This window comes from Varroa destructor, unplaced genomic scaffold, assembly GCF_002443255.2.
Source record: "Varroa destructor unplaced genomic scaffold, Vdes_3.0 BEIS01000006.1, whole genome shotgun sequence".
NCBI lineage: Eukaryota > Metazoa > Arthropoda > Arachnida > Mesostigmata > Varroidae > Varroa > Varroa destructor.
The window spans coordinates 14,720,402-14,737,904 of record NW_019211459.1 but is presented as its reverse complement, the minus strand read 5'-3'; the positions used below and the strand labels follow the sequence as shown (position 1 = coordinate 14,737,904).

Genomic DNA, 17,503 nt, shown 5'->3' with positions numbered 1-17,503 from the left:
ATGGTATGAGATACCCCTGCACTTGAATGGTATGGACTTTTGAGCAAGTGGGACTTGATCTACAAACTAAGAAACTTCCGTCGTGTTTAGGTTTCGACGAACTAATAATTTCGATTAACCACAGCTTATCCGATTTGTTACATGTTTTTTACTCCTTAGATTCCCGGCAGGGTCTTAGGTAGCAAAGATCTAGTTGTTCCTTATAAGGCTTTCTTACTCGTGTAAGTAATATATCTCCTTTTTAAATTGTAGTTCAAACACTAGGGTTGTTCGCTCTTCGATAGACGTCTAGCCCACAGTTTTGAGGGAAATAATATTGACTGTAAGTAAGGCTTGCATATAGAGCTCGGTACGTTTCGAAAAATTACCAGGTATTAACCGTAGATAGGTAATCTAGACGGGCAAGCTTATTTAAATAAGTGTAGGCTTCAGCTATAAAATTTCAGTTAAAAAATCTGCGAATCCAAGCGAATATGTGTTACTTCGGAGCTCCTATAGATGATACACTAGGAATTTCTTGTCCCGATCAAAATGTATCACACCATCAAGACTACCCCCATAAATTCTCACATGGCCAGCCACTAACAGCGTATTCCAGTGACAACAGGAAGGTCCATGGTTCTTTCTAACAGTTTAAAGGTCGAGCGTCATTGTCAATCGCTGCTGGCAGAAGAACCATACAATTATTGGTAAATATGATGCAATATGTCACATATTAGCGGTGGTTTATTCCGCATGACATCAACTGGATACCTGCGAACCCTGATTGGTGTCAACAACAAAATGCCATGCATTTTCGCTAGCCTCTTTATGATCTACAGATCATAGAGCATTCTATTTCTAGCACTGTCGCAAATTTGATATATGTCAGCGCGTTGGTGCGACAATGCCAGCATCCCGAATTTCACAGGTGCAGTGGGCAAGGAAACTAGAATTCGCATCTTCAATAGTTTATCCAGGTCAGTATTTGCCGGTACTCATTAACCACAGCAAGTATTCAGCCCTTGTCGGGAGAAGTATCGGCAATATTCTTTAAAAGAAATTTATTATTTAAGAACTGCTTAGGCGAAGGAGGACAAGATCCCTTCTGGATGACCCTAAAAGCAAAATGGAATGTTTTTGTCTAATTCTCTTACATCGCGTGCGACCAACTCGTTTAATGAGGGCACTCGCATGTCCGATGTGTCCGTGTTGCAAAGTTCTTAATCGTCAATGTTGAATTACGTACCAACATTAAGTCGAAAGAAGAAAAATTATAACAGAAAAATCTCGCTATATGATAAGTTCAAAACCTTACATTGTTACAGAATTAATTCTGAATAAACTTGATTAACGCTACAAAACATCACGTCTATCCTGTCAGCTGTCAAGGTTCCTTGAGAAAGCGCCATCTGTCTACGGAAGTGTTTTGTATGTGAACAAGCCTGGAACAGCTTAAGCTAGCTCCTTAGTACACACTTGAATTCTGAACAGCACCTATTCGAACCACTGAGTGCACTAAATAAAATTCTGATTAACAACAGATAAACAAGTTCAAATAACCAGCAGAGATATCTATATCTAGCCAAATAAAACGTAAAGATTTGGTGAAGTGCTCGGTACTAAAAAATTTCAATACGGTACCTTTTAAAGGGAGTTCTCCTTTATATAAAAACTCTAATGATCTAGATACTAGCTGAATAAAATCCCCATATTTACGTAACTTGAATAGCACAGAACTGTCTTTGTATTAAACTGCTAATGAGAATGTGAGTCATAAAGGAGAAATATCCGATGCACATTTTCACCCAGTATCTAGATATATCGTTTTATTATGAAGTCCCATCATCCAAAAAGCACAATTAGCACCGACCAGCCCCTATATCTTCGAAATGTTCTTAGCAAGACACCAAAATGAAGCGTTTCCTTCCGAAAGTTTGCTGGTGCTCTAATCTTCTCAAAGCTCTAATGGGGAGTTGCGCTTCTACGTTCGGCCATCGCCTGTGCTATCATTATCAGTAAAATGAACGCACAAAAAAGAACGTACCATTCATTCTATATTTGACTCACCAGAATCAACGCAACTAACAAAATCGTCTCTGGTGCTGTTCGTACTCAACTCAGAAAATCACAGTCGCCTGTTATTGCCTGTCACGGTCGCTTTCGCATCAGCGGGAAGACGAGCTAGTTCGTGCGCTGCCAGTTATAAGATTAGTTTTGATGCCTCCCGAATACTCTAGGAGAAACTACTCACCTTTCGTCACCTAGAATGAGCCCGCGCAGTTATACAAGAGAGGATTTCGGGCGGACCACAAAACATGCGTGTAAAATACAGCGCGGTCGACTAGATCTTCATCGCGACCGAACACCCAATTGTTGGACGCATTATTGTAATTCATATTCGAGATGATCAAGAAGTACTACTCGAACGCAAAGGTTCAAATATTTACTTGCCGCCTGGGCACTACGACTACTAGTTTATCTGGCTTGATAGGCCATCCCGGTGTAACGTAACATCTCGTAAAAGGTCGAATGACGAACTTTACCCCTGTCTTAATTGCTTATTCCGTCAGTGGTCACTGACACCTTGTTGTTGTTGCTGTTGTTGTTTTTGTGTTTGAGGAGAACTTTACCAAACGACGATAACGACAATTAGCGCAATAAGAAAAACATTGTCGCTGTTTTCATTGCTTACGAACACAATTCTTATAGGTATAAGAACGAGATATGGTGCCTTGCTAACACCCTCTTACCTTGTCTACTCATTGTTTCTTGCGTCTCGGTGTTTCACGGTATGAGACGATCATATCGCTGATGAGGTTCACACTCGACGGTCGCTGTGTTAGAGCCTGTTTCTGTGGTTCATTGAGCCTCAGCTAGCCGGGTACACAGTAGTGTACACATATACATACATATACACAGAAATTTAGGACATTTCTTGTTATTGTTTCTGTCACAATCAGCACAAGCACCACAAATTAGTAGTTTGTGGGTAGAATCGGCCTTGAAAAAGGTACCGCGCAAGCTCCCGAGCAACCGTACGTACCCCACCGATAGCAATCTAATATATGCAATCTAATATATACTTCATAACAGTAATAACAGCATAAATAGAACAATTCCTTGCAAGCGCTCTTTGTCCCATTCCTCTCCGCACTCCCGTCAATGGCACTTCACCTGGCATTTAGTTAGAAACTACAGTCATCAGCAGTATTAACCATAAAGGCAATTATCACACCAGAGGACTTCACAAGCTGCTCATTGAATAGCTACTAACAGCAAAAACTGCGCCGCTGGGTGGCTGTTGGTAGCAAAGAAGGCCAAATTCGAATAGTAGACGTTGGTGTAAACAGACGGAAAATTCGTCTGCTTCAAAAATGCGCACCGTAGTTAGTCGTGCCTGGCGCCAATCTCCGGCAGTGAGTTATCACAACAGTATAGTAACTCTAAGTTTAAAACAAGTCTACATGCAGTCATATTGTAGTAAGATTTGCTAGATCTACATGCAGCTTAATTAATACTTTTACGGCGATAGACCTTCGAAAAGAAGTGATAAAAACGCAACGAAATGTTTGTCTCTGCAGAGCATTCATACCAAATAGCTTCTGTGTTCTAATAAAAAAAAACGTGTTTAGGTACTATGTATTGCAATAACAAAGGCCTCGCATGTGACCAAGGAAAACTTATTGTCGAAAAGTCGTTACTAAATGCTTTAGCTGTTAAGGATAACCTCGTGCGACAAGATATAATAAACACATATTTATAGTTCGACTGAAATCATGATCGCTGATTAAAAATTTGTGACCGTTTTCGCGTATTTGCACTAATCGGTAGTAGTCTACGAGCATGCGGATGCTATTTCCAGTTACCAGCCGACATGTGCTAGTAGATAACGCCATAGACCATTGGACTGATCTAATTTCACTTATGCAATAGCAATTTTCTACCGAGTGACTTTGCTAAGTAAAACGTAGCTCTTATCTCGTCCATCTAAATCTTAATACTAGAAGCTTAATTTAATAGAAGGCAAGGAAACAAGATTAGCTTTCTATAAACGGTAGCAGCTATAGCCCGATGGGTTTTTTCGATCACAGGATTACGTCATTTGAAACAATGCTTCATTTTTCATGGAAGTGCAAAACTGGCCTGAAGCTAATTCAATTTATAAAAAAGACGCAGGCCAAAAATCAAGGCGACGGAAGCATATCCTCCTTCTTATATATAACGGTTGGTTGATAAGGTTAATCTATTTCTCCTAGAGGAAACACTAACTGGAATCACTGGCTTAAAGTTTCATCAAATTTTAAGTCATAAAGAAAACCATTAAAGACATTACGTCGGGTAGTGAGTCGATTTAATTATCGTTTATTTTCCAGAACCAGATCAACATATTCTAGTGCTTAACAAACTAAAGGGAAATACCTGCTTGGTTATATCACGTTTTTAGATGAGGGGTATTAAAGAATCGCAAGTAATACGTGACACCAATTCCAACGTTCACTTTTATTGAACTAGGTATCATTTCAAATCGAAGGTGAGCTACTCTGTAAACGTCGATTACGAAGAGTGCTTCGCGGAACAAGAGATGACTGTACATGTTTGTTCCCATGTTTACTCCTCGAATTTTTAAACCTGAATTGTATTCTTTTCCTTGGTAACTTCGTAGACTAACACTCTAATACTCATCGATGATATGCAAAAAATGTTCAGCTTTCAAAGGTTTGTAGGATATTTATACGAGCAAAAAGATCTATGTAGGTCTTTTATTTTTTAGCCGAGCTAAAATCGACGGCGACTGTAAACGAGCGAACAAAATTTAACATAACACGGTTTGCAGTGCACGAGTTCTATCAGCTTATTTGGAAAACACATGAAGACCACGAACCTAATGAACTTATCAGAAAAATACAATAAACAATATCTTCCCATTAAAAGACTTCTTTTATTATATACGACTGGTATCAACATGCGCAACAGAGTTCCTGTACATTTACATATCTTTCAACGTCTGCTTCTATACATACATATTTGCCTCACTTTCTGTGCTTCTTTTTTGAAAAAATACGTCCATTAACACGCTGGCAGCTGTCCCTCCTGACTTTGCTGATGTGGGAGCCACTTGCCCTTTTGACTAGCCAAAAGAAAAATAATATCCCGCTAGAACATTTGAATATACCGGGCACGCCACAAGTGGAATATTCGGTATAAAAACGGACCGAATATATATTGAAAGGCGGAACTGGTTTGTTCTGGTCATAGAATCAAGTCAGTTCAGTCTTTATATAATTCTTAAATTCTTTCATAATATTTACGAAACTTACGAAATGTATTTATTTTTATTTTATATATTTACGAAACAGTCACAATAATTCATTACTAAATTGTTTCTACATTTCTGTATGCATAATACTACACGTGTTCCTGCTACAATTATTTCCGCATGGTGAAGTATTTCACTTTGTATATTCAGGAAGGTTATACTTTTCCTCTCTTTCTAGATAGGTGTGGCTCTTTTAACGACCTACAGATATGTATTACTGCTCTCGCATCTCGTCGAAGGTACTGACTACGTAAACAACCCTTTAGACTGTCTATACTATATAAACTGATATGACACTCGAAGGTTGCTAAAAGCCAACTGTTTCAACCAGCACCGATCAAATTTAGCCCAGTTCTCCGGTAACTTTCCAAGAAGAAGCAAGCTGTTCTGGTATGAATAAAGTTCTGCGATTTTCGCCCAAGATCAGAAAACGTAGGTAACTAGAATTAAACGAAAAATGCTAAATAAGATAGTATCATGCAAGGATCCGCTAAACGGTGTAAGAAATCCGAAATTGAATAGAAACTTTTATCGAGTCCAATAAAGTAAATAAAATAATTTCTTACATAGATCTCTTACCTCTGCGCATTTCCATAGCGCAGGTGATTTCGTAAGTAATTTGTATTTCTTTCATACGAGGAACAAACTTGTGGTCATTTTTTTTGAAGACATAAATCTGTTACGCCAAGAAAACATTATTTATAGTTGCGTAACCCGGTAGCAGGCTTATCCTTGAAAATTTTATGGAATAGGATTTCTGTTAAACAAATAATTGAGAATAAATTACTAAATATTCAGCTATTCAACGCCCATAGCTTGTGAAACAAACAGTAAAATGCCTGAAAGCAATCGAAAGAGTTAACACGTGATTTAACTTCCCAAAAAAAATAAAATGTTTGTATCGACAACGGTCATCGTGCTTTTTTGATTTATAGTTTACAAGGCCACCACCACAACCTGAGAGACCTTTCAAGTTTGACTCTCGTCGTTTTGAAACAATCTTTAATAGAATGCAAACCTAGCCCTTTTTCAGAGCCCATGCATAGGTACCTTGTGGTATCGTCCTCGCTTCCATTCAGGACTTTGGCTTCGACTTTGAAGACTTTTGCATTAATCTGTCTTCTTGTAGGCGGATTCTACATTCGCCTAGCTCGATGTTCACTTAGAAAAGAAATGAGCCGCAGGCGAGCAAAGGATACAAAGAAAATTCTTTCTTTTTACGAAATTAAGCGGAACTTCTCGTATCCCATTCATTAACGGGAAGACAAGCCCCGCTAAAGAAAATCTATTGTTATTAGAATGTTGAATAAAGAGCCTTTCCATACAAAGTCGATTGTCATTTACCATCTATATGTATATAGGGTGTATCGTTACATTATATAATATATTTGTACAAACTTCTGAAACGGAATGAACGAAGCGCTCATATACTCATAACGGTTCATATTTTGTACAGGGCTAAGCATTCGTGCCTAACCTATCATACAAGCTGCTGCATCATCATTGCGTTATCATGACGCCTGTACATAGATCTGTTACGCAACGTTATTTTGTACAAGCAGGTTTCGTCTTCCCCACATACTTCGGTTGGGTCTTTTTAGCTTTGCCGCTCTTTGCTGTCTTGGGTTTTGCCTGTAAATTCGAAATGTAAGACAATTACGATGACTGTAAACAGGAGTTAATAAATACGAGTACGCGAGGTCTGTGAATGATTGATTGTAAACTGAAACTAATACATTGAGCTTTGTTAGACCATACCTTAAAAGGATATTATCGGCCGAAAAATCACTATTGCCAGTTGACATCTAGCTACTGCATACGATTGCACAATACAAAGTTTGCATTGTTGTTGTTTAGCAAAAAAAAAATATTTGAAGATTCGTACAGTGCGTCAGGTAAATTACAAATTGACCATGTATCGCAAAAAATTTATACATTAAGGAACAACATCAAAGCAGATCATAGCTCGAGATTGGGGTGCCATTTCACTACCTGAGAAGATGGTGGGGTAAACTGGACGAGCGCTCCTTTATGACGAAGGTATGAAGCCATACAGGCGACCCGCGGCAATGGAGTCACCGGACTACGAAGAAAGCTGTAAAGCATTGTGCTTTAAACGTTTCAGTTCAACAATGTATACAATGGCACGTAAATAGACGGCAGTAGGAGGAAACAACGGATACTTTAGATTAACATAGGAATGAGTTTCTCCAGGAAGCCTCTACAGGGACGCTCCCTACCTTTTAATAGCTTTTGTACCACCAAGCACATTGGCAACTTGGGCTTTGGTGATTGGCGCTGGCAGCGGCGCATGTAGTGGGCGAAGGCCAAGAGCCAGCATGAACGCGTCTTTAGTTTCCTGAAAGGACAGAAGTTATTGCGGTTTAAAACGGTATAGATAACAACAGAATAGCCTAAGTGTAGTATTATGTCTGGTGCTCCCGTAACATAGCCCTTAAAGTAGGTCCGAGAGAAAACAATTATAGTATATAGTAACTTAAACACACAATTTATTTAAAAACGCGCGCCTTTCCCGGCAGACACCTACAAATAAACAACATATTTGTCTGCAACAAAAACCGTAGCCTTAATGTGAATATAGAAAAATAATATATGTGAAGTATTCATTTTTTCATAGCTCACCCCCTATGACATCGAGGAGCTGAAAGTGCCTAATCATTATAAGTAAACTTGTGACATATACGCAAAATAAATATCAGAAAATTATCGTCAGTGGTTAAGTCAGGAATAATTTTTGAGTATTACTGAACAGATGGCTTCTGATGATGTCAGGCGTATAGCCAGCAAATAAAAATAGCTTAAAACGACCTTGTGATCATTCCTTACGGATATTTCGAACACTTGCACGAATAAAACTTTATGCTACGTGATAGCATATTCATAGCATTTTGCCCCTCGACATTCATTTAGTAGCCATCCCCGTAAGCGGTGACATATTTGATGTCGGTGCAATGACACAAACAAAAACTACGTTATCAACGATACGCATAAAACTACGATTTTACAGCAAAACTGTGGAATCGTAGTCTTATGTATTGCAATAGTATGTGTTTGCAGTAGATGCAAATTTTGGCCTTAATAGTACCAACCTGTTCCCGACTTCTGCGTGGCACTGGCCGATATGCAAGCGCCTTAAGCTTGCTGTTAGACAACGTCGAAGGGACAGAAAATCCGGGAGGCACATTGCCGTTCTGTGAAGCGGCTAACCGCAGTTGAACGCCCCCAGGAGATAGGCGTATTTCCTGCTGAAAGAACGGAATAAGTCACGGGCAAATTCTGCGTGAATCGAGCGCATACAAGACAAGTAAATGACTGCCGAATATTATACGAATCTATTAAAAATGCACAAACAACAAATGGTAATGAATAATACATGTTTTTTTTATCGTCTATGGGTCTGGCGAAGGTGCGCCAGTATGATCAAAACTGATATACTCAGTCATAGATCTCACCCCTAGAGCCAAAGCCTTTGAACTGCTTTCTGACTTTTTCTTGAGAGACTTTGTTTTGAGAACTTCGTCGAGCGGAGTCACGCGAATGGCTCCCATCTTCTGAAACACGACAATTATACTCAGTCAGATTTAATAGCATCTACAACGTCAACGATTTTAGTAAGTGACAAAAACAGGTCAAATAATATACGCTTTTCAGATCAATCGCAGCGTTATGTGAGATGGTTTGACTAGCCAAATATCATCGGTCTCTAAAACACGAGACCGAACCAATTTTATGTGAAACAATATTTGGGTTAGAGAAAAAGAACCCAAAGAAAATGGGTGATTTTTCCCTGTTCATATGCAAAGTACTATGTGTGGCAGGCAGCTATTTCTGTTATAATGGGAGACGAAGCATCTTATTTTCGGACTTTACTTGTGCGGTTTTCAAACAATAGTTACCTAATTGAAAAAGCCAAAGGACAAAGATCGCGAAGTTAACAAACCAAAGGAAAGACTCACACATAATAGATGATAGCACGGATTTTCTAGGATTTCTGGTTTATTAGTGACCAACCTATTAAGCATAGACAAGTGCATCTAATCACAAACTATATAACCTAATGTAAGTTTCGTGGTAACGAATTAACGACGCTGTCTAGAGAAACACATTTTCACAGGAGGCTTAAACTCGATCCAACTTTCCGATCGAGATTCACACCAACTTGTGGAGTGGGCTCCATTCAGCCCAAACAATTAACCTAATGTATGGACCGCACGATCTTTGTTGAGGAATCACAAGGCCACTTTTGCAATCATATATCTTTGTGCAATCATATACAAGCTCATTCTTTAATACTAAAGATATCTTTATTTGTGTTCAGAGGTACTTCAGAGGCATCGTACTTGCTACACTAAACGAAGGACGGTGTTATGGGATGGAGGTCATTTCGCGAGCCGACAAAATGATGGCCATATGAACTGGTGCAGCTTCTCGTTCCTATCTGATATGTAAATTGAGACAACCAATAAACGTGTTTGGCCATTTCTTACCAACACCTTCTTTGCTGGTCACGTAATGTAAATCGCAGAAATGTAAGTCAAACATAATGCGCCGTCTTCGTTTAGCGTGATAAAAACCTTGCAGGTAAGAGTTCCTTTAATAACAGAAAAACGTTTCGTCTTATTTTACGTCCGATACTGCCTGACGTCGCTTAAAACAGCTCGCCTCTTCCAGTCCGTACCATGCAGGAAACATGTAGGCCATGTACGCTCACAGAGTACATAACCCCACAACGTGCTGCGTGTTCAATGTTGCGGTTACCCGCAACCCAAAAGATATACATTTTCTTAGCGAGAACCATCTACTCAACTCATTCACAGTTATTTTTAAGGGCTTTAGAAAAAAAACTAAATAACCACTCACCATGCAAAAATAATTTCTAGCAATCAAGTAGAGAATTATGATAAGTATATAGCCAAATAAAAAAAGTTCCCTCATTTTCTCTACCATACAGTTAGTACTGAACATTTCGAATTTCAGGTCGTTGTTCTTTAAACGGCTGACGGTCTCTTCCAGCATAACGCGATGTGTTTGCACCTAGTTTAGTTAGAAACTAGATCGCCTCACATACCTCGAAACTTAACCACGAAACATTATTGTTACACCATATTGATAAGCCACTAAAAACGATGTAAGATCTCGAGGGTAATTGGCGGGTTTTATCCCAGCCGATCCTAGCTTCATATGACTACCAAGCCGCCGAGATATGACAACGAACAGACGGGTACAGTAACAACTTCGTAGTCACAAATTCTAGTGAGCAAATAGACACTGCTAATTACCTTCATGAAGCACTTAAAAGGGCGGCAAATCAAAATGAAAAACGAGGAATATGCCAGCGAATCGCTAGAGTTGCACGCAACGGAACGGATACACGAGAATTCTCGAATCATAATTATTGAGTTAAGCGCGTATCTTACGCATTCCTTATTAAATTGCTATACAAGCGGTGGGAATTCTTTAGTCGCTAACTGTCTAACTTAGTTGATCGGTGAACGCGATTTGGGCCAATGACAACCTATTAACTAAGTTGTACTTCATCCATTAATGCGTTCAATGAAAATAATCAAACGTACTTCAATTAAACAAACCTTACTTTGTTAATCTGGAAATGATCGATGCAAAAATTATTACGATTAACGAGTAATAAGCAAGGATTTAGAAAGCATTCCGTGATCCATTATCATTTCTAATATTTTACGAACAAATACGCACTAAATATCTTATTGGCCTCCTGTCACCTGGTTTATATATATATTTCTTATTATTATGTACTCTTCGACGATCAGCCGTAGGAAATTAAACAAACGCGCTTTGCCGATTTTTTTTTGTTAATTACCCCTTTCTTCTTTATCGGGCTCTTTAACGTTCTTTTAATAGAAAGAAATTATATGTCGGTTATTTATGTCCAGGTCTGGAATACGCGTTCATGCACAAAACTATGAATACCGCTTGAGTCTGCATCGCGTTGAAAACTTCCAGCCCAGTGGCTCTCTCGCGCTAGTCGTTGTCCCGGGACGCGGCACATAGCAGTATGATTACTCTGTACTTCTCACATCGAATAGCAGCAACTGATCAACGATGTGTATCCAATCCGATTCGATTCGAAGGCGAACTCCAACTTCCTGCTCGGCAGCTGGCCCTTGCTGTAAGCAGCTGTTTTTTATACAGCAGTTACGTATCAGCAGGTACTCGTACGGCAAAATGACGGCAACATACGTAAGTAGAACGACAGTACTAACTTGGACAGTAGTTTCACCACCGCCATCACTAGCACCACTGCCACTCCTGCAAACTACAAACCCCCTATAGTGACACTCTTATCACGACGTAACAGCAACGACGTGTATTTAAAGGGACGGAGCGGCCCTTCCTTGGAATAGCGCAGGCCAAAGAGACAGCGAGACGCACTCCCAGGTAAGAAGCAGCGCTGCTTGATGAACACACAGGTCGTTGTATACCTAGAATATCTTCGTGTGTATTTAATTGCTTTGTCCACTGTGGGAACACCGTCAGTCGCATATACAAATCAGCGGAAGATCGCACCGATTGGGCCCATCGCTGTTATTGCTGTGGTTCATTGCGTTTGACTGAACAGCGAGATGCGCCAGTGGCAAAAGCAATCTTAATCTCCGAGTAGCGGGTGAATGCAGCTCGGTGAAACCAATCCTCGATGCGGCTTTGTCATTGGCGCCGTTTCCTTACAAGCGGTGAGAACCAAGAGGAGAGTGTGGCTAAATAGAGAGGGCTTCAAAGGGGTTTGCTCCTGTAGTTAATAATATTAGGTATAAGATAATGAATACCGAGTTGCTATTTATCATATAATATCATATCGATCAACAAGTGCTCTTGAGGCACAGGTTATCCCTAGCCACCACTGCCGATTAGGTCCCCACTTCCGCCAAAGAGCCTGGCTGCTTCGACCAGCTAGTTAAGCACACGTTCGATTTACCCGTGTGCGCGCTACAGTGAATATGCGGTGGTTCTATTACTGTTGTTAATTCAGTCTTGCTGAGTGTTTCCTATGTACACAAAGCTGGTGAAGGTGTTATGCTGGCGTCGCTCTCGCACATTTAAGCGGGCTATTCTGGCATTTGTTTCCGGTTCTGCGTAAACGCTACTGTTTACTTATAGCGTGTTCTGTTCGCTGGATATTTCTGGTGTGCTAGTTAGATACATTAGCTTGTGTCTGAGTATCGCTATCAGAGGCGGTTATCGACTCCGAACTGACGAACGTGGATATCTGTGACTATTTCTGCAGCGAGCTGAAGGCAGGCACAACAGCGAAGCTTCGATACTGAGCAGAGTAAAAAAGAAGACAAACGTTGACTTGTAGTACTGTAGAAACTGTGGGAGCTCGTTTATGGTAAATGGCCTAATTTGAATTGTCATTCACTCATTGTGTATACATAATACCAAAAGCCAGCCACGCTCCATATCGTGCGCGTATTCGTATGACGAAAATGCGTTGCATGTTCTGCCATTTTCATTTGTAATACAATACTTGATAAATAGTAGAATCGTTTGCGGTTCACTGTGTCCAGAATATATAATGCCACAGATCATGTTCCTCGTACAAGTTGGACTTTGCGCTTGCTTCCATGTTCGGGTTGAAAATAGAGCGTATCAAATCCTCCAAACGTACGGTCAACTTAACAGCGTTACCATTTAAGATCTGTTACAAATTTGTACTATAAATGCATGTGTGTTTGGGTTCTTGCGTATGTTGAAGGAAGTAAAGTAGCGTCCATGTCAGCTTTGTGCATAAAATCATTGTGGTGGTGGAGTGAAATCTAGTGTCAAATCAAAATATTGGATCATTTCAATGGGATATTCGGCTGATTATTATCGTCATGTTAGCTTCAATTAGACGCGAACGTTTCAACCTCAGCGAGGCATGCGCTTGCATTACTATCATTGTTGTTAACGTCCGTTAGCTAAAATCATTGAAACAGAGCCAAAGAAGACAGAATATAATTTAAATCTAACTGCAATGACCAAGTCATCACTAATCATGACGTTGATCGCCAAACTGAGAAAGATGTTTGGGACAAAAGTCGAAAATACAATCAAATCACTCTTTTCAGATGCTGCTGTGTTTGGGTCCCGCTAGTGAGAATGACACTAGTGGTACCTTTGGCAAACTTCTTGACTTCGAACCGATTCAGTTTGAACCTGTGGGTCGACAGTACGAAGTGCGGTTCAACTGTCGAGGACAGAAGGACTCAACAGCGGAAAGTGATAATGACGAAGAAGAGGACACTGAAATCGTGGTTGAAGAGACCCCTGAAGAAGTGAAGTACTTGCGCGGACTTGATCCAAAAGAGTGGAAACAGCAGGACCACTATCACGTCCTGGGCCTTCAGAATCGTCGCTTCTATGCTACCGAGCGCGAAATCAAGGCTGCGTTTCGGCGAAAGGTCTTATCGCACCATCCGGACAAACGAGCAGCTATGGGCGAAAAAGTTGATAACATTGATACCGATTACTTCTCTTGTATAACTCGGGCACACGACCTGCTCAGTAATCCAAAACTTCGCCGATCCTATGATTCGGTTGATGCAACGTTCGACGACTCAGTACCTATTGTCAGCGAAGAGAATAAAGCAAATTTCTTTGCCGTATTTACCCCTGTTTTCGAGCGGAACGCCCGATGGTCGATTAAACCCCATGCGCCGCCTCTCGGCGGGCCTGAAGCGACTCAGGATGAGGTTAACGAGTTCTATAATTTCTGGTACGATTTTAAATCCTGGCGCGAGTATTCTTACCTCGACGAAGAGGACAAGGAAAAAGGAGAGAACCGCGACGAACGCCGTTGGATTGAACGAGAGAATCGAGTGCAACGAGAGAAACTCAGGAAAGATGAAACGAAAAGAATCCTTCAGCTGGTCGATAATGCCATGAAATGTGATCCCCGAATTAAGAAGTTTAAAGACGAAGCAAAAAGAGCTAAAGAGGAAGCGAAGAAACGTCATTTAGATGAAGCCCGCGCGAAGCAACTCGCCGAGGAGGCAGAACGTCGTCAGCAAGAGGAGGCTGCTCGACTTGAACGGGAGCAAGAAGAGATGGCTGAAAAGGCAGCCCGAGAGAAGGAGAAAAAGGCTCGCGACGCTTTAAAGCAGGAACAAAAATTACAAAAGAAACAATTCGAATCGATGTGCGCGGAAGCGGGCAACTTTGCGGAAATAGGTTCGGCCGAATTCGTCAAGAATCTTGAACGTGTTGACCAAATTGTCCGTGTACTTCCGTTAGAAGACCTTACGAAAATCAATGAAGAGATGCACGCCAAGACGGCAATAAGTGAGCGGCGAGCTGTTTTTGATAAGGCAGTCTCAACACTCGAGGAACTACTTGAGAGAGAGAAGATGAAAACGCTGCAGGGCGCCATGAAGGGAACCAATATCAATGGAGGTCCGGGTAAGAATAGTGAAAATCAGAATGATTGGGTTAGGTCAAGGTGCTGTTTATAGGTTCAACTTAAAAGCAGCAAATTGTTTTACATATCTGTCAACAGTTATTTCACGTCGTTAAGTCATAGAGGGATCACGAATGACTAATCGAAGACAAAACAATTAGAAAATGAGGTTAATTTACCAACATTTGCAGAATCTGTTTAGAAGTGAAATCGAACAAACTTACTAACTGATAGTCCATTATCACATTTTATGTGATGCATACCAATTAGCTGGTTCAAGTGGACCTGCGAATTCGAAGGGCTGGAGTCAAGAGGAAATGAATTTACTTGTAAAAGCAGTCAATCTTTTTCCCGCTGGTACGACTGATCGATGGGAGGTAAGCCGAGTAATTTCAAACTCATATTCGTTAACAATACGATGATGAATTTCCAAATAAGTCGCACAAACAATAATTATTATAGTCTATTGGTATATATCAGTGCTTCTAATCCATGTCGATGCCTTATCTTAAAATTAAAGCAGATTATGAATGCGTCTACTGACCATGAATTTAAAATTAAATGGTGATGCGACGATTTTCGTATCACTAACATTTGTTTTTAAAATTATAGGTTGTCGCTCAATATATAGCGCAACATTCGGGCCGCGGTGTTAAGTTAAATGCCAAAGACGTTCTTAACAAAGCCAAAGAAATGCAAAAATTTGGCCTGGGAAATCGCCAAGATGGAGGAAGGTATGTAGAACAAAGTCGTACGCTAAGTATTATATACATGTTATGTTTCGAGCAAACGATGACATGTACCTTTAAAATAAGTTTCATTTCGTTTAAGTTACTTTGTGTAGCTGAGTTTACTTCTAATAAAATGAAGTATGCTATTACGGGAAAGATAATAGAGATTATACGACAGCGATGTTTGACAAATGAAGTCCTCGCTCCGCAATACACTATCATATGATGAATGATAACTTTTGAAAGTGGAGATCGCTTGTTAACTTATTATTCTACTGCTTGGATTGCAGTTGCACCGCAAATCTGAGACCAGCGCGAACAGGCGATGAAACAATTGCTGGAGTTCATCAGGAAAAACTAAGCTCAATTAGTGAGGTAAGCACTAACTGTCTCTATTCTCTATTGTTTTCGATTTTATTCCAAGAAGGACAACGCAATCATCTATTGTTAGACTGTTTAAAAACAACTTGTGAGGGCGAGATGACGAAGGACGGCCGGCCGCAAACGAACAAGATACATACTTTGGGTAACACATTCAGTCATGCACTTATTCATTGCTTACGGTCGTGACAGATTGCACGGGCGTGGTCGAATGAAGAGCAAAAATTACTGGAGCAGGCGCTAAAAACGTATCCAGCATCCCTGGGAGCTGAGAGATGGGTCAAAATTGCATCAGTTCTACCGAACAGGTTAGTTGATTGGATATTTCCACGATCATGAAGTTGTGTCAATATCTATCAATCTATTAAATCAAACCTAGCCATTGTGCATAGTATTAAGATAGAGCATGTTTACATGTGTGACATATAGAGGTTTTTAAAACTGAAGTTTATATGAAAAAGTGGATTTATTAGAAAAAAAAGGAAGGTTGTTTTATACTATTATATTTTCTGGACTAATAGTGCACTTCGTACATGAAGTTATTCTATCGTCATCATGTATACGCTCTTTGCTATGCATGCTCTTTATGAAGGACAAGCAATAACTACCGGCTAGAGTACATAAAACGAATACGCTGATGAGTATACCACTTTTCGCAGCTGCTAAAAGCGTCTTTTTTGAAGCTCCGATGTACGAGCAGTAACAAAAATCATAGTACGAACTAGCTTTTTCCCGCGTACTCGTGTGTTCAAAAATTATCATTTATGTTCTTTATTTTCGCTCGGCATTAACATTGTTTATAGTATTTAGTACGGCTTCTCAATTTTATCAATTCGATTTGCAGGAATAAAAACGAGTGCATGAAGCGTTATAGTAATTATCATGGTTTCTTCATTTTATTCATTTGATTTCAGGAGTAAAAAGGAATGTATGAAACGTTACAAGGATCTGGTCGAAACAGTGAAAGCCAAGAAGGCAGCTATTGCGGCTTCAGCGGCGGCGACGGCGGCGAAGTCGTAAAAACCAATAAAATCAAAACGACCTGTACAGCAACAATGCAGTGATAATAAGAGTTACAAATAATTATATACAAACGTATGCAGACTGAGGATGAAAACGGTTTCTAGATGCAATGCCAGCCTAGTTTACATCGTTGTTTATATTGGCCGTTACCTGATTGTTTATTAACATGCGATGAATTACTTTCGACGTTACCAAATGGTGCGTTGTCACACAAGCTATATATTCGAAGATAGAAAAACGATGACGAGAGTGATTTCTAAATAAAAATGGCCGGAGAGGGGGGAGATTGTTTTTAACACAAAGGTATGGAACAAGATGGGGAAGACAATGTGGAGTCCGTTTAATAAATGTCACTATTTATAATATAATAGTTCGCGAAGTTTTTTGTTATCGTATCGTTCGTTTTTCTGGATCTAGTTTTAAGCGTTTCATAATTATTGTATACAGACTTGATTACTCCACACTCCGAATACGTGTGTTTAGCTGTAGCTTGGAAAGGGATCTTATCATTAATAGGGCCACATGGCACCAAGCTTAATTTGAATTGCGATAGTGTATTATCGATTTAGAAGTAACTGTTTGTGGTCGAGCTACAGTAGTGAAAGAACTGTGTCCCTAAGATATGAAGAGTTAGGT

At 40.0% G+C, this 17,503-nt stretch overlaps 3 protein-coding genes across 10 annotated transcripts in view; 1 reads left to right on the top strand and 2 right to left on the bottom strand.

The window, feature by feature from the left end:
• lic (dual specificity mitogen-activated protein kinase kinase lic) overlaps positions 1-3,302 on the bottom strand; it is a 10,251-nt gene extending 6,949 nt beyond the window's left edge. The window contains exon 1 of the mRNA XM_022811525.2: positions 2,733-3,302. Coding sequence (XP_022667260.1) covers positions 2,733-2,745 — 13 coding nt within the window. The 5' untranslated portion in view covers positions 2,746-3,302. The remainder of the gene's footprint in view (positions 1-2,732) is intronic.
• A 1,599-nt stretch (positions 3,303-4,901) lies between these two features.
• LOC111252252 (uncharacterized) lies at positions 4,902-11,959 on the bottom strand. Of its 6 annotated transcripts, none has more exons than XM_086993097.1 (7): positions 11,267-11,958; positions 9,808-9,911; positions 8,773-8,871; positions 8,410-8,565; positions 7,540-7,658; positions 7,292-7,394; positions 4,902-6,931 (listed from the first exon to the last, which is right to left on the bottom strand). In XM_086993097.1, exons 3-7 carry the CDS (start codon positions 8,866-8,868, stop codon positions 6,845-6,847), a joined length of 561 nt encoding a protein of 186 aa, XP_086849223.1. In that variant the 5' UTR covers positions 8,869-8,871; positions 9,808-9,911; positions 11,267-11,958; the 3' UTR covers positions 4,902-6,844. The 6 variants fall into 6 exon arrangements, with proteins under 6 accessions (XP_086849223.1, XP_086849224.1, XP_086849220.1 ...); XM_086993098.1 differs by having other exon boundaries at positions 8,410-8,562; positions 11,267-11,955; XM_086993094.1 differs by lacking the exon at positions 9,808-9,911 and having other exon boundaries at positions 8,773-8,868; positions 11,267-11,959.
• A 282-nt stretch (positions 11,960-12,241) lies between these two features.
• On the top strand, positions 12,242-17,237 carry LOC111252250 (dnaJ homolog subfamily C member 2). 3 transcript variants are annotated; one of them, XM_086993072.1, is made up of 7 exons: positions 12,242-12,683; positions 13,405-14,728; positions 15,003-15,109; positions 15,345-15,466; positions 15,754-15,838; positions 16,037-16,152; positions 16,759-17,237. In XM_086993072.1, the coding sequence occupies exons 1-7, from the start codon at positions 12,681-12,683 to the stop codon at positions 16,862-16,864; spliced, it is 1,863 nt and encodes a 620-aa protein (XP_086849198.1). In that variant the 5' UTR covers positions 12,242-12,680; the 3' UTR covers positions 16,865-17,237. The 3 variants fall into 3 exon arrangements, with proteins under 3 accessions (XP_086849198.1, XP_022665521.1, XP_086849197.1); XM_022809786.2 differs by having other exon boundaries at positions 12,244-12,683; positions 13,405-14,734; XM_086993071.1 differs by lacking the exon at positions 12,242-12,683 and having other exon boundaries at positions 13,405-14,734.
• The last annotated feature ends 266 nt before the right edge of the window (positions 17,238-17,503 follow it).